At 31.2% G+C, this 23,034-nt stretch overlaps 1 protein-coding gene across 1 annotated transcript in view; it reads right to left on the bottom strand.

Moving 5' to 3' along the window:
* LOC134705953 (contactin-3-like) overlaps nt 1–22,674 on the bottom strand; it is a 41,646-nt gene extending 18,972 nt beyond the window's left edge. The window contains exons 1-14 of the mRNA XM_063564666.1: nt 22,633–22,674; nt 22,269–22,311; nt 18,806–18,906; nt 15,629–15,714; nt 14,854–15,014; nt 12,258–12,365; nt 9,825–10,015; nt 7,147–7,297; nt 6,086–6,181; nt 5,015–5,260; nt 4,384–4,492; nt 3,284–3,477; nt 1,801–2,073; nt 370–693 (exon numbers count right to left, since the gene is read on the bottom strand). Coding sequence (XP_063420736.1) covers nt 370–693; nt 1,801–2,073; nt 3,284–3,477; nt 4,384–4,492; nt 5,015–5,260; nt 6,086–6,181; nt 7,147–7,297; nt 9,825–10,015; nt 12,258–12,365; nt 14,854–15,014; nt 15,629–15,714; nt 18,806–18,906; nt 22,269–22,311; nt 22,633–22,674 — 2,125 coding nt within the window. The remainder of the gene's footprint in view (nt 1–369; nt 694–1,800; nt 2,074–3,283; nt 3,478–4,383; nt 4,493–5,014; nt 5,261–6,085; nt 6,182–7,146; nt 7,298–9,824; nt 10,016–12,257; nt 12,366–14,853; nt 15,015–15,628; nt 15,715–18,805; nt 18,907–22,268; nt 22,312–22,632) is intronic.
* Between the last annotated feature and the right edge of the window lie 360 nt (nt 22,675–23,034).

The raw sequence follows: 23,034 nt of genomic DNA, 5'->3' as shown, positions 1-23,034 counted from the left end.
CTTTTGTAATTGTAAATGTTTCATTATAGTTTAGTCTTAATGTTATCACATTTTGATTTATTCAAAGAGAACGACAATGCAATGATTTAAAATTCTTTAAAATAAATTATACTATATGTAAATTCATTCTTAGACGAATTATGTAATTTTTAATATTTTATAAAATATATATTTTGAAAATATTCACTGAACACTGTCTGAATGAAATGATTGTTCAATTTTTGATTTCTAACCTAAACATTGGCTGACTTGTTTAAAAAAATTAGTTCCTTTTTTAATATCCTTATTTGATGAGATCTAAATCAAATAGCTTCTGAATTGTTTATTGTTAAAATTAAATTGATTTTTCATCAGACATTCAATACTTGCCTTGTACTGACAGTTGACAAGCACTTTGGTCTTCGCCATAATCATTTGTAGCAATGCAGATAAAAGTCCCTTCATCTTCATTCCCTATATTTGTAATAACTAGGTCTCCATTCAGGTTCATTCTATAATGAACTGTGTTATCTACGATTGGCCCTGTAATCACTTGCACAGACAAGTCTTGCAAGTTTCCAAATGTATCTTGCCTAGCCCATTTAATAAAAGGCCTTGGTGATGCTTCAGGGTGACATGGTATTGAGATATTTCCACGAATAGCACCAGCTAAACTTTGTGGGAGAGGATTCTTTGTGAAGGAAGGAGCAAATGCTGAAATCAGAGTTATCTCCCTGTAGTGTTATGTAGGCACTTTAAATGTTGATGGAATATAAATATAAAATCATTCATTTAACTTACGTATATAATTTCATGCTGCATCAGGCTAAGTGTCCTAGCAAACAAAGATATGAGCAAACCTGAGCTATTATTTGCTTTCTGTTGGATGCAGTTTCCAGTTTATCCTGGTATCCATTATTTGCATTATGTACTGGGTTCATGTTCAAGATGACAAAAGAAGTTAAATGTTTCCAATTTTTATAATTATTCCTAGATGCCCCACAGATGATAGGAAATGAATTTTGCTACTCATCATCCGTCTGTTTGCTATCTCTATGACAATCTCTATTCAAAATTTGCTGAATTAAACTTAGCACAATGTAGGCACTTTAAGGTGGTACCTTATACCTTGGCTAAAATCAATTCAGCTTGTTTAATTTTCTTTATATTTTGACAAAATATTTACTTTGACCTAGCTTTCAACAAAAATAGCAAATTTCAAAAATGCTTGAACCAGACTCATTATCTTAAAAAAACTGGTTAGATATATATAGCAGTTTAACAAACACTGTTTTTGATCATTGAGATGCTTCATATTTTCATAACAATAAAACGTGATTAAAACTTTCAGCTGATTTTACAGAGTTATCTTGTGTTATGAAGACACTTGAATATAAATATAAATTATGGACACAAATAAATTGTGTGTCATAACCTGTCAATCAATGAAATCTATCAAAGATAATCATACAGTGTAAGATAGGAACAAATACATTGAATCTGAATTTTAAAATGAAAGTCTTTCTTCAGATATACAAATATATGAGGGTTTGGATGTATGGGGTCCTTCATTTTTGTATTCTTAAATTTTTTAGGTCTTTATTCTCTATTCTGTATATTTTTGGCCAACTACTAATAATTCAAAAATTAAACATGCATTTATTATCGCTTTTTCATGATTCTCTATAGACAAAAATGTGATTTTAAAAGCAGGTTTAATTATTAAATTTATAACCATTTCACATTTTCGCAGTAATTTCTGAATTTACAGTATTCTCTATTCTGTAAACCCCTTCCAAACCCTCATATTCAGAAACTTACCTAAAACTCTTAACTGAGCAGAACTTAAGACTTGACCTAAGACATTAGTAGCTCCACATTGATACATTCCACTATGTTTCTTAGGGTCAGCAGTACTTATAGTAAGTACATTCCTGCTAATAACTACATCTGGGTCGTTAGGTAGGATCATTGTACCATTACGATACCAGCTGTATTCCGGGGTTGGATTGCCGTCAGCTAGACATTGCCAGCTGATATGACTGCCGATGTCTACATGTTGGTGCTTCAGTGGATTTAAAAAATATGGCTTTGCTGCAAAAAAGGTATATTGTATTTAAACATTGGTATAATAAACAAGAGAATAAGATTATTGCAGTATAGATATGGCCCCTAATTAAGAAAGCTACTGTGGATTCATTATCATTAGTTGAATACCAATTTTGGTTGGTTTCATGGGCAGAAGTGAACCACGAATACAAATGTTCAACAAATTACAAATTTCCATAGACTTTGGCAGAGATTGGTAAAGCCACGAAATCAAAAATCCAGGAAAATATAAGTTTTCCCCAATCCACGAAAATTGCTACTTACAAAAATGCGTAAATCCACGGTATACTAAAAGTATTGACAACTTTTGATTTGTCACTTTTGCGTTGGTAACTTCTTTGTGTATTATATAATTCTTAAAATTGATTTAAAAAAAATCTACTTTCTGTTAGCTTCATTAATACTACTGTGGATTTATTATTATTTTCTGGATACCAATTTTTTCGAGGATTTTGTGGTTACACAGGAATCCCTAATTCCAATGTACAACGAATAACTAATTTTCTATCAGAATGTATGGCGATCTTGGCAAAACCAAGAAATCAAATATCCATGAAAATGCAAGTTCTTCCCAAACCATTAAAATTGGTATCAACGAAAGTAAATGTATCGACAGCAAATGTTTATTTTGTATTGTCCATTTAAAATGCCATAAATAAGAAAAGAAACTTCCACCAGATCTTACCAGGTTACATTTTGACTACATTTACTTCAACAGGTTCTTACAGCTGAAACTACCCTCCTTTAAGAGTAGACTAGTCCAACAGATCTCTAATGTATCTGTCTGTAGGACTAGACAACTTCAAAAAGAGGGTAGTATATCTAACCTTATAATGACTTCATGGTTCAGCTATCAAGCAAGCTAACCAAAGATATTACCTTTACCTACACACTCAATGCATTCGGCTGTAAAATATCTGCAATTACGAGGTCTGCCAAATTATACAAATTAAAAATTTAACAAGGTGAGAGTACATTTTCTATGGCTTTGTAATCAGACTTTTGCAAAACCATTAAAGAAAACATAAATACAATTTTTTCATGACCTAAGAAAATAGGACACAGAAATAAAAACTAAATCAACAGTATATAATTACAGTAGAAAGACTTGTGTGTACAATACTTCATTTCTTGGTACTATCTGCAGGGGTGTTTAATGACCTTGACTATGAGGGCACAGCTGGTAATTACTTACTGTTTAATATAAGTTGAAAGTCTTTGCTCTGTGACCCTGATCCTCGTGTGACCAGACATGTATATAATCCTTCATCCTCTGCCTGAGCATTCTCCAAAATGAGTACTCGGTTGAAGTCAGCAAATTTAACCTTAGAAGGGAGACCACCCCGTCGGGACCAAATAAAATTCCAATTTTCTTTGTAATTGGTGGCTCTGAAAGGTATAATTTTAGATACATGTAGTTATTAACAAATAACATGGTTTGCTGTATGAATGATTTTCCAAAACAAACTCCTATATATCCTTACTTTTATCACAGAAAAAAGCCCCTCCTTAAAAAAAATAATATTTACACAGATTTGTCTTGCATTTTTCAGTTAATTGGTTAAAGCAGTGATTTTCTGTGCTGAACTCAACAGAAAAAACTAAATGTACTGAAGCCAATGAAGCATCGAATATAGGATATACAATACCCAATACCTTGAGAGAAATAGCTAAGCTACCTTTGGTTCAGATACACTATTTAACCAAATTATTAATTCTATGTGACTTAGAATATGAGAAAGGAAATGTTTATAAGTAATAAGATCTAATAATGCCAAACCAGACCAAAACAGTGTAGAATAAAATACTGTAAACTTACTAATTTTCGAGAGAGGTAAATTTTTGTGACTTTCATGAGTAAGAAAAAAATGTGAAATTGAATATAAATCCTTGAAATTATGTTAAACTTGAATCTTCCCTCTTCTGAATACATCAAATATATCAAATACATTTACAATCGTTTAAAATAGCTGCAAAATGGTGTTAAACACATCAAGAAGGTCGTGTACAGAATGGGTAAGGAATTTGGTGAGTGAATTTTTTTTTAAGCTAAGCATTATTTTGAGATTTATAATTTCTATGGCAACAATATATAGAATTTCAATATAAAGATTTTAACTGTATGTGAATTTACTGCACAAAATAAAAAAAAAATAATTAGTTATTCCACTGGATACAGGATCTACCAATGCTGCTATTAGCTGACAACTCCAAGCATTGCAAGATAAAAATCAAGTGGAATTTTCTGGTAAGCGCTTTGAAAATACAACTGTAGAAAATGTCAAGAATACTTACGATCCATAGGCAAAACATTCCAATCTCACACCTTGTCCTCGAACTGGTGGATTTGGGAAGACATTTATGAAATCATCCTGGATAAGTGGACCCCAGTCATTTTTAGAAGCTGTAAAACAAAGGATGTACAATTAATAGTAATATTTGATGAAAATAAATAACATGTTTCGACGAGCGCAGCCTGATACGACCATAGAGGTCGACCCTGAACAGTTGGGGCAAATTTGAACACAATATTCAAGCTTGATACTGTCTGAATTTGGATTAAAATTTGAATTGTGATAAAATTTTTGACATAATATAGGTTTCTGACACAAAACAATTGTGGTCAAAGATATTATAAATCTATTGCGCAATACTGTGTAATTGAAAATTTGAAAATTGAAAATATGAGGAGAAAAAAATGAAACCCCTAAAAATTTAAAATTAGAAAGATCATATCATAGGGAACATCTTTACTAAGTTTCATGTTGATTGGACTTCAACATCATCAAAAACTACCTTGACCAAAAACTTTAACCTGAAGCAGGGCGGAGGAAGGGATGAATAAATGGATGAACAAACGAACAGACGCACAGACTAGAAAACATAATGCCCATAAATGGGGCAAAATAACTTAAAAGTGTATTACCTTGAGTTACAACATCCAAGTGGATTGGTCGGCTGACAGCACTAGGTGGCTGTGCCGTTCCTACTACTGAGTCCGATATTCCTGATAAAGATACACGACAATAATAGTCTCCTTCATCCTGTTCTGATATCTCGGAGAAATACAATCTCCCATTAGCTGATATGAAGAGGTGTGGTGTGTTTTCTACAAATATATCTTGTGGTATTCCTCCTGATCCAGTGTATCGCTCCCAATTATATACAACAGCTGAAATATATGAATTCTTCCCAATTATATACAACAGCTGAAATTTATGAATTCTTCCCAATTATATACAACAGCTGAAATATATGAATTCTATCAGTGCATCATCATATATTTGTCCCACCTAAGTTCCCCTAGAACCTTTGTTATAAACAATACCACTAAAGCTGTTCCTGTTAGAATCAAACTCGATACTTTTAATTCTGTAAGGATTCAATACTATAGTGGAAATAATATTACAGATTACATTAATTTTTCATGTTTCTCATGTTGATTTGGAGCAACTAAGTTCCACAACAGTTTTTGGAAAAAAGGAATATATTTTTATAAATTATCAATCTTCTAATGAATGTTTTGTGAGCTGTTGACTTTATGTCTTTTTTAGAATGATGATTGTTCTCATGTTGATTCAATGTTTTAAATCCACAAGCTTCGTCTTTTGACTACAACCTTCATGGCAATTACTTGAACTAAATTTGCTGATAATGTGCATTCATTATTATTCCTTGGAAACCAATTTTCAAATTGGTTTTCCTTGTAACAGGTAAACCACAAATTCAAAGTTTCATCAAAAATCATATTTTCAATAGGTTTTGTATACACAGATTGGCAAAACCATAAAATCAAATGTCTTCATATACTGAGCAGTTTTCAAATTCAGCAATTGACGAAAATTGATACCCACAAAAAATAAATGAATCCACAGTACTATGAAATGCCACCTTCTCTAAAGTCACTTTACAATTCATTGAATCATGTTAACGTTTGCAATATCTAACAGACAATTTTATGTAGTCATTTATATCTATAATCTAACATCAAACTTACATGGTTCAAAATTAATTTTACTACAAAGAACAACTGATCCCTCATATGCATATGCTGTAACTGGGGCATCAGAGTAGTTTGGAAATTCTCCCAACGCTGAAAATAAATTTGGAAATTAGTCTTTAATTCACATATCTTTAAAATACACGAATCCAAAATTCTATCATCAAATAAAACAAAAGGCTCCAGCAAAGATCATTCATTCATTCAATTCATTCAATTCATTCAATTCATTCAATTCATTCAATTCATTCAATTCATTCAATTCATTATTCCATTCCATTCATTATTCCAAATCATTCCATTCATTCCATTCATTCCATTCATTCATTCATTCCATTAATTCCATTCATTCCATTCAGTCCATTCAGTCCATTCATTCCATTCATTCCATTCATTATTCCAAATCATTCCATTCATTCCATTCATTATTCCATTCCATTCATTATTCCATTCATTCCATTCATTATTCCAAATCATTCCATTCATTCCATTCATTCCATTCATTATTCCATTCCATTCATTATTCCAAATCATTCCATTCATTCATTCATTCATTCAATTCATTCCATTCATTATTCCAAATCATTCCATTCATTATTCCAAATTCATTCCATTCATTATTCCATTCATTATTCCATTCATATTCCATTCATTCCATTCATATTTCATTCTTCCATTCATTATTCCATTCATTCCATTCAATTCATTCGTTCATTCATTCGTTCGTTTGTTTGTTCATTTGTTGTTTGTTTGTTCCTTCATTTGTTTGTTCATTCATTCCATCCATCCATCCATCCATTCATTCATTCATTCATTCATTCATTCATTCATTCATTCATTTGTTCGTTCGTTCGTTCATTCATTCGTTCGTTCGTTCGTTCGTTCGTTCGTTTGTTTGTTCGTTTGTTCGTTCGTTCGTTCGTTCATTCGTTCGTTCGTTCGTTTGTCTGTTTGTTTGTTCATTCATTCAATTCATTCCACTCGTTCATTCACAGACAGACAGACAGACAGACAGACAAATTTTACACCCCTAAAGATAGTAATTTTTTCAAACTTACTTCCCATAGCTAGCTGTGCATAATTACTGATGATTTTCCCTTGTGGATTACTTGCTTCACATCTATAATATCTGGAATCTCTATCATCAGGGCTTTGTATTGTCAGTTTACCATTAGTAAGTGTGTATCTACTGTCTGTTGCTGTTTTAACCTTTAATGAAACATAAGATAAATAGTTTATTATAATGTGATATTACATTCTAATGCAACAACATTTGTAACGTTCATTTTGATTGGATAACATCAATTTCTTACATGACATCAATTAACAATTGATGTTATGGGACATTACGCGCAAGCGCAGACGGCATATGACAGATTTTGAAAACACGTTTTAACGTTGTTTTCTGTCAGTTTCATTAGATTGGAGATAACAATATTGTATTTTAAGCTCCAAAGGCATCAATTTTGGATTTGATGGTCACAAATACCCGTTTACTGTCTCCGCTAACGCGTCGCCAGTAAAATTAATTTGCGACCATCAAATCCCCAATTGATGCAGTCGGAGCTTAAAATACAATACAGTTATCTCCTAAATGTAATGTATGCTGTTATTACAATATAATGTATGCTGCTTTTACAATGTAATGTATGCTGTTATTACAATATAATGTATGCTGCTATTACAATGCAATGTATGCTGCTATTACAATGTAATGTATGCTGTTATTACAATATAATGTATGTTGTTATTACAATATAGTGTATGCTGCTATTACAATGTAATGTATGCTGTTATAACAATATAATGTATGTTATTACAATATAATGTATGTTGTTACTACAATGTAATGTATGCTGTTATTACAATATAATGTATGCTGTTATTACAATATAATGTATGCTGTTATTACAATATAAAGTATGCTGTTATGACAATGTAATGTATGCTGTTATTACAATATAATGTATGCTGTTATTACAATATAATGTATGCTGTTATTACAATGTAATGTATGCTGTTATTACAATGTGATGTATGCTGTTTTTACAATAAATGTATGCTGTTATTACAACAAATGTATGCTGTTATTACAATGAAATGTATGCTGTTACGACATTATATTATTAATTCGTATATTTTAACTTATTTTATTAGTTCAAGGATAGTCACATGTTAAACTATATTTCCTAAGGTAGATAGAAAATAGCAGATATTAAAAAAGTATATTGCACCATTATTTTTAGTATATCTAAATACCAATATACTTTGTGACGTCATGTAATGAATTTCATGATATTGTTAAAGATTTTCAAAAAGTGCATATGTTTGATCTATTATTTAAAGAAAAAAAAAACACCCAAAAAGATGAAATAACAACTTATATGTTGTTGATATATCTGAAATTCCAACAAAACCAAATGATCTATTATATTACAATGACAATTTTGATACAAATATGGTCAGAAATAAATAATATAACAATTATAGCCTTTGTATGAGGTCAATACAGGATATATCAACCCAAAGAAGTATATCAACCTCAGACTTCGTCCTCAGTCAATATATTTCTTTCAGGCCAATATATCCTGGTATCAACTGCATACAAAGTCTTTAATTGTATAGTAATTTATGCTGTTATTACAATGTAACATATGCTGTTATTGCAATGTAATGAATGTTGTTATTAAAATGTAATGTATTCTGTTATTACAATGTAATGTTTGCTTTTATTACAATGTCATGTATTCTGTTATTACAATGTTATGTGTGCTGTTATTACAATGTAATCTATGCTGTTATAACAATGTAATATATTCTATTATTCCAATGTAATGTATGCTGTTATGACAGTGCAATGATTGCTGTTTTTACAATGTAATGTGTGCTCTTATTATAATGTTTCTTATGCTTATATGACACTGTAACATGTACTTTTGTGACAATATAATGTATGCTGTTATTACAATATTATTTATGCTTTTCTTCTAATGTAATGTATGCTCTTATTACAATGTTATTTATGCTTTTCTTCCAATGTAATGTATGCTCTTATTAAAATGTAATGTATTCTGTTATTCCAATGGAATGTATGCTGTTATGACAGTGTAATGCTTGCTGTTATTACAATGTAATTTGTGATCTTATTATACGGTAAATTGGGAAATTTTGGTGTCAGGATATTTTGGCCCTTATCACTCAAAAGGCATGTGTTTTATTTTGGTGTGTGTATTTTGGTGCTTCGTCCAATTAATGTGTTTAATTTTAGAACAATAGAAGTATGAAAGATCATTCATATTTGCCCTTATTTAGCCGATAAAATCCATGACATCCACAACAAACTAAAACACCAGAAAGTTAACTAAATGACGGAATTGGATCCGAATGCAATTGCATATGATTCCGTATCTTGGGGATGAACGCTTAAAGGACGTGATTTTAAAAACATTATTTATTTTTTACAAAAATCATTTGAAATAAATTTTAATTACTATCTCTATTGCAACAACATGATAATGATTATAAATCAACCCTGCATACCCAAGGTATCCACTTTATGGACTCTACTGTACTACAGACTCACCAGGCGTTGGTTCACTTTCGTTTGTAATTAATTCTTATAAATGTGGTCAGATATATATGTTTGTATGTTTGTGTATAAGCAATGTTTATTGTTTTGGTATCAATCCTGCAATTTTGGATTATAAACCAATAAAATATCTTATCTTATCTGTACCTCTTCAGAAATTTGTTCGAATGTTGGGCCTCTAAGCCATCTGTAGGTAGGCTGTGGATAACCTATAGCTAAACATTCTAAATATAGCGACCTCGTCGATCTTAGAAACCAAATATTTTCTGGCACACCATCAGAGTCAAAAATTGGACCATTTGCTGTTTCATCCAGATTAAGGTATGGTGTTCCAAAAGCTACAAGTAAAAATATTTGTAATGACTGATTTTAATTGCAAATAAAGATGAAGATATTATCTTCAAGATATAGTCCGAATAATTATGACATCTTGAAAGGCTATTATATTTCTTTTCCTTTACGTTTTTGGCGTCAAAGCAAAAATTTAAAATAGCCTTCCAAGACAGCATAATTATTTGGACTAGCCTTATCACTAGTCCAAATAATACTGACATCTTGAAAGGCTATTATATTTTTTTTCTTTAACGCCTTACATCGAAGGAAGGCATCAAAGCAAAAAATTAAAATAGCCTTCTAAGATGTCATAATTATTTTGACTAACCTATCACCTATTTTCCTACATGAATCACAGGCACTTGTTTCTATCCATGGGAAGAACCCCTATCAACGTATGTTCGTAAATATGCATTGATAGTGGGTCCTTCCATGGATAGAAACAAGTGCCTGTGACATGAATTCTAGGTTACACAACAACAATAACTTTCAATAGCAAGGATCTCAAGTTTTAAATTAATCAATGGAGTGGGGAATCCAGAGCAATCATTCAATCAGATACCCCTTCAAGTCAAGAAAACTATATGCATGCACTTAATTACATAAACAAACCCTAGACTTGTGATTTGTAGCAAGGACATAAAATAAAATATTAATTAAACGACCTTCATTTCTCTATGGAAGTACAATCAAATATTAGTTTCATAATGGTGACATATATGAAAACTCCACTTCAGTACTTATATGACAGAAATAGATTTATTGATCGGAATTCAGAGAACTCTCGCATGTTATCAAAATTGGGGAATTCCCTCTAAAGTGTTTCTAAATTTATAAAAACACTAAATATAAATACTGTTTAAGGAGGCTCGAGGGTATAAAAATTTCAGAAAAAAATCAAACATTTGTTTTTCATTACAAATTTTATTTGTGACCTTTTGTAGTTGTTACTTTATCATATGGTACAAACATCATTCAAAACAATCAATTCGTGTTGTCCCCAGATGACTTTTAAAATGTATACATCATTGAAAAAGTTCCAAATTATCTCCCTTTGGTGGAAAATTGTCATTTTTTTGCTTTAAAATTGAAATATCTTTTTCAACTCATCGGTGACCTATATTTTTTAATATGATTTCCATATAAGCTGTACTTAAACTAAATTATTGTAAAATTTGAGCGATTTCTGTAATAAGTTTCTTTTTTTTTATTTCGATATTAACTTTATTTCTCCTATTACTTCAACAGAAAAAACCCACTTTTACAAAAATGTATGCTTCTTTCGAAGGCAGATTGTGAGCGCAAATGAACGGTGACCCCACTTTTTTATTTTATTTTTCTATTAACTATAAGATAAAGTTTGTATATAGAAAAATATAGAGAAATCCTATATAAATGATTTAGACCCGCGAACCCCCTTAATTCTGATTTTCTGTGTTATTTTAAAAACACCCACACACAAGTCAAGTGAAATATCAACACATGAAGATTATGAGAATCCTTTTGGTTTTATATGCCATTTGAAGCAAGACAATCTGAGGAATCTGAGATGTTCCTTGATGTTTAGAATAAAACCATTGATGTGTGGGCATGGCGCTGAGTCAATGGTATAAGTCTACAGATTACTTAAAAGCAATCATATCCCCAAAAAAAGATAGATAATTGTCTAAGTATTCCATAATACTGTAAAAGCAGAATTTTTGTGGAGGATTTAATTTTGTTTATTTCGTGGAAAGAATATATCCACGAAATTAAAAACCCCACAAAAATTTAACCTTCATATGACATATATAATTTTATTTACTGGAAACCACGAAATTAAATCCCCATGAAATCTTACATAGAGCCAAAACCACAATATTTTAGCCCCACGAAAAATTAATGTTTTTACAATATCACACAAGAAAGGTATTTGTAACAGGGATACTAATTTCTAGCATCCAAATTTCACATTTATATGTGTTGCCGCTAACTTGCAGGGACTACTTTTTGCAGCTTTAAAATATTGTGATACATTTCATATTACACAGACATTTTTTTATTGTTTGTATATATATATATATGTATTGCAAAAATGGAAAAAATGAAAACAACACATTCAAATACTTTTAAAATAATCTCTGCTGAAATAAAACTACCGGTAAATATATTTATTTGCATATAGTTATTTTACAATATCTCATTAAACTCATTTCATGTACATCAAAGCCCCTGAAACCTAATCACTTTTTAATCAAATTTACTTACTGAAATCTCTTCTCTGTATAAGGACCCTGTAAGCCTCTTCCTGGCCTATTTCACAGATGTAAGCTCTTTTAATAGTGTCTTGACCTATATACCATCTGTAACCATTTTCTAAAAGACAAATCATTTTTATGGATTAAGTATTGTAAGATTTTGGGGCAGCAGTTCTTTTGCGCCAATTACTGTTTTTCATGGGTATCATTTGCGCCAAATTTTGTTTTCCAAATGTATCAATTGCGCCAATATTCGGAACTCATTTGCGCCAATTTACCTGTACAAATATCTATAATATATTCATGTATTAATGATTAATAAAGTATATTTCTTAATATCAGCTTAAAAAATGTCATATGTTCGGAGATATTTCACAATGAAGATGAGCATTTGGAGAGAAATGACTTAAAATGCATTAGACATTCAATGTACAGAGAGAAAATAAAGTTAATTGCTTTACTGAACATTTTGATAAAGATATACCAATAAAGGAGAAAATAGAAGTTTTTGCTGATGATGTTTTAGCCGCATATAATGATACAGTCCCTTTTTCCGAACATGTGTATGGGCTTTTTTATTAATTGGAATTATTATGAACTGTTTTATGCATTTCATCCTTTTAAAATGTTTGTGGTTTTGGACAATAAAGTGAAGTTACAAGCTACTACATACATTAAATTGGGAAGTACCCATGCAGCAGCAGTAAGAAGAAGATATGCTTCAGAAAATTTGTAAGGGTTCCGCAGAACCCAGTGTCTCGCCTACTTTTGCTGTAAATCACAGGCTCAACAAAAATGATGAAAAAAATCAATAAAACATATTACTCTTGATACTATCTTATGATTGTCAGAAGCTTCTGTCCAAGTTTGGTAAAAATCTAAGTCCATTTAAAAGTAAAATACAGAAAAAATGGAGTTATCTTTTTACAAAATTTACTTCATAATACTATCTAATGATCATAAATAAGCGTCTGTCCAAGTTTGGTACAAACCTAGAATAGTTTAAGAAAGTTATTAAAATTTTAAAAACTTTAACCACAGAGTGAATGTAATGTTTCCCCGCAGAAAAACTAAGTCCATTTAAAAGTAAAATACGGAAAAAATGGATTTATTTTTTTTACAAAATTTACTTCTGGATACTTTCTTATGATCATAAACAAGCTTCTGTCCAAGTTTGGTACAAACCCAGGATAGTTTAAGAAAGTAATTAAAATACTAAAAACTTTAACCTCAGAGTGAATGTTATGTTTCCCAGCAGAAAAAAACTAAGTCCATTTAAGAGTAAAATACTGAAAAAATGGAATTTTATTTTTACAAAATTTACTTCTGGATACTATCTTATGATCATAAACAAGCTTCTGACCAAGTTTGGTAGAAATCCAGTATAATTTAAGAAAGTTATTAAAATTTCAAAAACTTTAACCACAAAGTGAATATTTGTGGACGCCGCCGCCGCCGACGGAATGTAGGATCGCTTAGTCTCGCTTTTTCGACTAAAGTTGAAGGCTTGACAAAAAGGAGACCTCTGCAGTGTAAACTGCTGTTTCCAAGTATGAATAAAGGAGTTGGAAAGTCATTTTTCTTCTAATTGGCGCAATCGTAGGTTTTATAATTGGCGCAAATGATACCATGTAATTTTAAAACATGTGGCGCAAATGTAGCATTGGAGAGAAAAAATTGTGGAGCAAAAGGACTTATTTTTTGGCGCAAATGGATCTCTCCCAATTTTGGGGACTCAGTGGCTTCTGTTGTACTCAGAGTGCATTATTTTGCATATAATCATGAAAGATTATGAATTCATGATTATGTACTACTGTGGATTCATTTATTTTCATGGGTACCAATCTTAGTGGCTCGTGGAAAACTTGTATCTTGTAGATATTTAATTTCATGGTTTGGCGTAGTCTGCATACATTCCTTTAGGAAGTTAGAAATTTGTTGCACATTCAAATGTGTGGTTCCCTTGTACACAAGAAATCCAAGAAAAATGGTTTACAACTAATATTAAGGAATAGTGAGGTTAAAACCCCAAAAGTGCTAAGTGCATTTGACTCAAATCTTCATAGACTACGATTTCCAGTTTTCCGGCTACAGGTCTATAAAAAAATAGCTGCCAGAAAATAGCAAATTGTGATTAGAAAGTGGCTCCAAACACCAATCCATAAATTCAACTTCTCAAAAATATGGGTCAGTGGCAGATCCAGAACTTTTTTTTAAAAAGTGGACCCACTCCAGTCTTTCTTCAATGATTCCCTATATAATCAATCAAATTTCCCCCCTGGATTGCCCTATGAGGTTGATAGACAAATAAAATTGAGGTGTTAGTCTGATTGTCCCTCATATAACCATATGATTAAACACTAAAAACAGAGGAGTCATCTTCTTGTGTAGATTTCAGAGTTTAGTATGACATCACTGAACTAGCATACATACATTTTTTTAGGGACCATCTGAAGCACGCCACTGGATGATGGAGTTTCTTGCTGCATTGAAGACCCATTGGTGGTTTTCGGCTGTGGTCTGCACTTTGGTCGAGTTGTTGTTTCTTTGACATATTCCCATTACCATTCTCAATTTTATCTTTAAAAATTTAATTAAGAACTTACGAGTAGGATCAAATTTATATATTAGTCTTTCCTGTGGAACATACTGGTACCCAAGCATCCAGAGGTCAAGAGGAGGTCTCACATCGCTGATTTTAACACCTTCCCCTTCCCAAACATAACCATTATTAAGATCTTTTCTTCCACTTGTATACCATTCATACCTTCAAAAGAAAATTAAATACAGCATTATAATATTTAAATATGACGTATGAGTGCTGGATTTTCTAGCCACGTTTAAGACCCATTGGTGGCCTTTGGCTGTTTTCTGCTCTTTGGTGAGGTTGTTGTCTCTTAAATTTGACGTATCCACCATTTCCATTCTAATTTTTTTTTATTTATGTCTATAAATCAATTTTACTAATTCAAATTTGCTCAAATTTAGGTTATCTTCAGGTTATTTTTCTAGGCATTTTATATCTATATACTGTAGATTCATTAATATTTGTTGGATATCAATTTCCATTGGAATAGGGAAACCATGAATTTAAATGTTCAACGAATCAAAAAATTAAAAAAAAATGTTTGCAGACTTTGCCAAAACAATGAAATTTTATATCAAATTTTCTTCCAATTCAAGAAAGTTTGTACCCATGAAAAATAAATGAATCCACAGTATATATATATATGGTATACTTTTTAATTTGACTACACTTAAAATTCCTGTCCGCACATTAGGCAAAATCTGAAGATAATTCAAACCAAATAAACAGCATACCTAAATCTTTCATTGCAATGTGAACAATAACAATTTGAATTCGTATGGAATGCACCTTACCTATTTGAATCATGTGAAAGGAGATACTCATTTATAAAACTGTGTTCACCACTTGTTGTTACACTGACTAAACTGGAGAAAGATTCCTAAAAAATATAAATATATCTATTAATTTACAAAAGAAACATAATTTTAAATGAAATATTTCATACATTTTATGTCAATAGAAAATCTTATCAGTTTACAAGTATATAGAGAATAATAAATGGCAAAATCCGTATCATATGTCGTATCATCCCGAGACATCAATATCAGCCCGAGGGCCTTTAGGCCCGAGGGATGATATTGGTCGAGGGTGATACGGCATGTGATACGGATTTTGCCATGTATTATACGCTTTATCATATATTTCAACAGAAGAGTATTATAGTATATGAACTGTTTTCTGATCCATAGCACTGGGTTACCTTCAGTTCTGCTTTTGTCTTGTTTCAAAGCTTTAAAATAACTGCTCAATTATTTATACGATGCACATAGGTTACCTTACAATCTGTTGTTTTGAAAATATTTTGTTTATTATTGTATATATTTAAGTGTTTTGTATTTTGTAAAGTTGCATTGAGTGTGCCAAAAAATATGTTGTAAAAACTTGATGTTCGTGACGGTGTCTTCAACCTATGCCAACATTTGATAAAAACATATTCAATCTATGCCCACAAACAAAATACAATACATGTTGTTATAGCAATTGTGAATTAATAAAAAATTAAATACAGTCAGTATATTTAAGCATTAAAAATACCCTTTGTAAGTATTTGGAAAATTGTGTTGTAGTAAAAATGGAATAACTTTTTTTCTAAAAGGACAAAAATTGTTAAATAGAACCTTTGATACTAGCAAAATTGTGTTGAAAAAAATAAAAATGAGAAAAAAAAGACTATCTTTCTGAAATTAAACAAACACTTAAATATAACAATACTTGAGAAAAAAGAGATATAAAGCTAATTTATTGGTGTAAATTTTTATGATCATTTTTTTTCATTATTTTGTTGATAAAATGATGATAATAAGATAATTTGCAAAACTACTAAAAAAAGAGTGTAATTTATACAAACAAACTTGTGACTATCCCAAGACCATCATTAGAAACTGCTTGCGTAGTCCTTACTTTGTGACCAACTTTAGAAAATGTAAAAATTTAGGACCACTTTGTGAAACCCACTAAGGACTAGAATAAACTTTAAAATCATTCTAGGACATGTCTTACTCCTGAGATATCTTTGTGAAACTTGCACAAGAGACCAAAGGATAACATGACACCACGCAGTTGATTGTGCAGATGCAGCATCATATCTTATAGTATGAATTTTGAGACAATCATAATAGTAAAATTTATCTAATTCTATGTACACTAGTTGTCGTTTGTTTATTCAATTGATACGTTAGAATCAATCGGGTCTAGGACCAATCCAGTATATCTTATCCTTCGTTTTGAAAACAATTTCCAATGTGCATACATTTAGAGTAATAAAGAGCTGGTAAACTCAGTGTATGATAAATATTTCTGGTTAAGGGCAATAAGGAATACATTCTTCTTTATTTATTTCCATATTTTTCTAGAAATTCACAATTGCATATTTGTAGTTCAATTATTGTGTGTATACTAAAAATGATGTGAGCCAAGGCTCCGTGTTGAAGGCCGTACATTGACCTATACTGGTTTACTTTTATAAATGATTGTTGCTTTACGCCGCATTAGCACTAAAAGACTATATCACGGCGAACTTTTATAAATGATTGTTGCTTTACGCCGCACATACCAAACAATGACGTCATTCCAAAAAAATACCTATTTTTCGAAAAAAAAAATCTTAAGCAAAAAAAAACCCTAAAAAACTGACTTTAGTCATGTTAGTTAAAAAAAAAAAAAAAAAAAAAAAAAAGGTATGCGATACAGGGTATGCGATACAGGGTAGGTGATACAGACTGGAAAAAGAACCTTTATTAGATATACAAAATAGCTGTATTTTGTACTAAATATATGATAAATGTATATATATGAAGTACATAGCGCAATGTCAGGGAAGATTTCTGTAATCATTAGCTTCCTGTGTTCATGATAAATGACAAAACTTTGTAAAGGAAGCTCACAAATTCTACAAAAAATTATGAGCCTAAATCCCCTGGAATAGTAAAATATTTTTTGAAGTTCCATGAGATATCTCATAAACCGATTCAATTAAAAAAAAAAAAAAAACATTAAAGAGTAATTTAATTCAACAAATTTAGCTTCTTAATCTATTCCATCTTTAAAAAAAATCAAATCATCAAAGGTTTTGAAAAGTGATCAATAGTGGAAGTTTTCATCTAAATTTGTAAAAGATCTGACAAAAATTCATTAAAGTGATTCAGTAGGTTGCTACACACAGAAAAATGTTGCTAGAGAAAGAATAATTTTTGATAGTTTTCTTTAATATTTTCATTATATGAGTCTTCTCCCATAACTTGTCAAAACCATATCATTTCAAATTTAAGGTTGCTTATTTTTAAAATGAAAAATCCCATGTGAATCAAGTATGTTAAAAATAAACATTCTTCATGGGGGAAAGGGTTAATAATATCCAAGTCATTTGTATTAGGGTGAATAGCTGTCTCAATGGCAACCATACCAAATCTCCTTATGGCCCAAGACCACAATTAATGACCCCACTTTTCGTTGTCCACGAATAGTTCCTTTTAATCAGAGTGTATTTTTCCTTAATTTTTTTTCTTTCCCTAATCCTCACTCATTTCTTAAGATTTTTTGGGGTGGAAATGAAAAAAGAGAGGTGAAATAAATTTTTGGATGTTGTATTTAAACTGATTTTGATATGGAATGAGTAATTAGGCCAAGTGCAAAAAGGTCATATTTACAGTTTTCGGAACCTCTCTTGACTTGTCAATAGGGGTATGGATGTGTATTGGCTAAATTTGTAAAAGTGATTGGTTCAATCTTTCTGAATTTTGGACTAGGACTTTACACTACACACACAAAAAAATTGACAAAAGTGCATGGTGCAATTTTTTTAATGATACAAAACATTATAGAGAAATTAATTGTGGTCTGTGGCCTTATGTTTGATTATGTAACAGACATTTGACAGACAGATAGACTTATTGAGATTGAATGCAGCAGTGAATCACAGGGGCATAAAAAGTTACATTGTTTGTTTAATAATAAAATGCAAGGATACTTACAGCACATGATTTTGCTGCCAACACATATGGTAATTTTGGATAAAAAATGAAATTGTAACATCTTTTGTTTGGTTGATCTGTTACCCAGCCATCTGGACAATCTAAAAGTGGAAAATCATGTGTAAAATCATGTGCACATGTGCATGTTTTAAATTAAGTAAAAAAAAATATACTTTTATTAATTATGAAATGAAGAGACACAATTGATATTTTTTTTTGTGCATTCAAAGATATTCTCAAGTAAAAAAATACATAGATAATGGCATTTTTTTTAATGTTGACTTTATTAATTAAAATGCCATTTAATTTTATAGATAAGTTTGACAAGTAAGGAATTCAGTATATATTTATTGTAAAGTGTTTTATTTTTGTAAAGTGTACTTTTTTTTAATTTCTAGGGCAAAACCCAATGCCAGATTTTTTTTACTTAGAAACTTAATTATCTCTGAAGTTTTTTTTTTTTAAATCTTTATATAGCTCTAGCCTGTTTATTACATTTAGAATAAATTCTCATCTTCAAATAATTTATCAATACTTGTCATATTTGTGAATGCACAAAATTAAATAGAACTTAGCAATAACATGGATTTATCAAATTAACCTTTACTTGACTGCCCGAAGGGGGATAGGTCACCTTGTGGGACATTCTTTCAAACTTTTTGAAATTCATTTATGAAAATATATATATATATATAATTAAACATTATTCTCTGTTCTGTAAACTCTCATAAACACCACAGGCACTTGTCTCAGAATTTATTTTCCCTTTATACCTTATTATAATAAGGTATATAGGATTTTTTTTTTCTGAGACAAGTGCCTGTGATAAACACCCCTGGATATATGCATCTCATATGCCTAAAGGCTTAAGGATTCTAAAGCTTTGTGTAGAGGTGATATGATACAAGCTTTTAAAATATTAAAAGGAATCGATCTTATGAGATTTTTTACTGTCATCAGCACAAATACCCGTGGGCATAATTTGAAATTAGCAAAACCTAGATGTAACACTTCTTTTCGATTAAGACATTTCTCACATGGTATTATTAATGATTGGAATAAACTACCAGTTTAAGTTATTTCATCAAAAACTGTGGAAGCGTTTAAAATTAGTATAGACCTCATTGGGAGTCAGTCATGTATCAGTTATTAAAGTAGTCCGAGATTACTCTGACAGCCGTTGGACGTCAGAGTAATCTCGGACTATTATACTGAGTGCCAATGAAAACGCAACACTTTTATTTTTCAAAACAAATCTTATAATTTTAATTTTATTTATATTAGAACTTTGTATAGTTGGTTGAAAATGACTTTTAAGACAATTGTCGACAACTTTACGGTTAGAGTGATTTTTGGAACAAATGCGACGTAAGGGAAATTTTGAACGGACATAAACCAAGTTCACCGCTTTTCAACATACGCACCATTTTCACGATTTTGTCAATTAAAGCTTGGCTATGTCATGAATTTTCCCGCCCTTATTGTTAAGAAACTGCAATAAACAGCTGAGTAAATGCCAAGACTTTCAGACAACCAGCGAAATGCAGTTTTGGGCATGATCTAAAGTAGCCTTTCACAGCATACAATTACGAGAAGACTGAAGTTGTAGCCTCTACAATAACCCAAATTATCCACAATTTCAACCAAAACAGATAATTTAATGATAAGCCACATCCCAGGGTACAAAAAGCATGAAACGCTCAGCAAGACCAAAACATTTGGTCTTTCACATATCCGATATCGACTCTGATGGCTGTCCAAATGTCACAAGAGTTCAATGGTGTTCATAAGGAGCAATTTCAGTAAAGCATCATTTGCGCATAAACTGTTAAAAGAGCACCACAGTCTTTCCTTAGTGACATCTAATTTAAACGGCCGTCTGGCGTAAACATCGAATTCTGTAGACCAAAAATCATTCATTATGTACCAAAACCGTCAGTGGTGGTTACATAGTCATTTGACACCCGCCTTTGCCAAAAGTCATGCATTTTGCCAAATTTTGGTCCGATCGAGCAAATTTTGAATCAGATTTGACAAGGTTTAGACGATGAAAACAACCACCAATATCATAAAGTCAGCTTGAGTTTGCTTTGCGAGACAAGTGGAATAACATTCCTCCAGATCAAATTAAACGTCCGGGATGATCAATTCCACGGCGCTGTCGAGATTTCTGAGGCACCACGGAGTTGTTACATTTTTTGTTAGGACTGTGAGTTGATGATTCGACATTGGATTTTTCGTTTATCTATTGCGCTTGAAAATGACAATGAAACATTTTTGTTTGATATTGTAACGAGCTCGCCTTTCGCCACAATTTTGGGTTCAGTGCATTAAGTGTCTCAGTTGCGAGCATGAACCGATATCGTTAATATGGCTAGATAACTCAAGATTTTCTAAGGATAAGTGATTTTATTAGCGGTCGGATTGTATCGACTGCTTTAATTATAGTAATAGTAATAGTAACAATGACAAAAACAACTGGTCAGTTCTAACCACAATTCTTGGTATAGTTTAACCACAATTCTTGGTAAAGTTTAACCTCAGTTATTGGTATACTTTAACCATATTTAGTGGGATACTTTAACCGGCACAGTTATTGGTATAGTTATACCACAGTTCCTGGTTATCATTAACCACAATAATTGGGTATCTTTAACCACAATTATGGGTTGTAACCAATGTCTACTAATTAATTATAACTTAATTATAAGTGTCATGGCTGCCTTCACCAAGGGTTCGTAACGTTCTGTGTATATCGACAGAATGAACACCCAAGAGTAATTTCAGAAGCCTTTTATAGTAGAACTGAACAGTCACGTGATATCATAATACACTCATACAAGGTAAATCAGCAACATAAAGTCAATCATGTGAAACAGATGTAAACCTGTTTCCTATAGGTAAACAGGTCAACGATAATAATTATTTACATACATACACAATAGTAAAATAACATTTATATAAACATGATGCATAAATAGAAAACAATGATAACATGAATAAGTTAATTGGTAGGACGTAACATTATTGATCTATTGTTAAAATTGTAAATTTTCAAGAACAATTCATTTGGAAAGATTATCATTTCTAATATAAATTCTATTTTTAAAAAACCAAGTGTTGCGTTTTCATTGGCACTCAGTATATTAAAGTAATTTAAAATGAGGACACAAATAGTTTTCTATATAACTTTTTAATTGTGTGAAATATTGCACCAAATCATGCAGGATTGATGATTGTATCAGTTTTGAAAGTGTACCAAAATATGGTGGGCTAAAAAGGGATATGATCCTTTCCTATGAGCCCCACAACGATCTTACAGGTATCTTACAGGCTCAAGCTTACAGGTTTGTATGCAAGATCTCTGAACAACACCTTTCGATGGATTTGCTGATCTTTGCTTTTGTACACTTGACCTCTCTAACAAATATCTACAGTGATTATTTATGCAGCCGTGACTAACCTTTGCATTGTATCGTATTTTCATTCTGTGTGTCGGTGTAAAGCTATTGAGAGCATATGATATGTGATAGTAAAAAAGTCTGTCTATGTTTACGTCCTAATAATTAACCTTTATATTTTGGCGCCAATTTAAAATACTTGAGATTAGGATCTTGCAAGCACATCTGTTAACACGTGCTGTAATAATAATAAGCAGTAACCTTGGACAAAATTTTCCAAAAGATATAAAATAAAATACCAAGCACAAGAAAGGATTTTAATCAGAGACATATATGTATTGATATGTCTCTGAGGAACTGAATATTGTGACCAACAAAATTTAGTGTACAATTTTTTTACAAAAAAGCTACCGTGACTACACAAACATTTTGATCGTCAGTTGAATTTGTTGTTTCCACTACTGACATTGGTTTTGTTATAATTTTCAAAAGTGGGTAGGGTCAATTTTTCAAGCTCAACTTATAAACTTGAAATGCCCGGAACAAAAAAATATAGGCGACTTAGTCAAAGGCAGCTGCTAACTGATGAAACCAGATAATCATGAATTTTGTAAATGGCATTTTTTCGGTTTTCCAAATAATCATGCATAATGATGGCATCTAATGCAACACACGAATAAATAGACAACACTTTGAAAAATGCAAGACAACATCATTTTCAGTATATATTACCAAGATTGTTATACTATTGTTATATTCCCGATTTTTCGAGTTGGAAATTTCAGGTATATTTTGAAATTTCCAAATTTGTAAAATAGGAAATTAATA

This window comes from Mytilus trossulus, chromosome 2 (genome assembly GCF_036588685.1).
Source record: "Mytilus trossulus isolate FHL-02 chromosome 2, PNRI_Mtr1.1.1.hap1, whole genome shotgun sequence".
Taxonomy (NCBI): domain Eukaryota; kingdom Metazoa; phylum Mollusca; class Bivalvia; order Mytilida; family Mytilidae; genus Mytilus; species Mytilus trossulus.
This window is presented reverse-complemented; position numbering and strand designations above follow the sequence as displayed.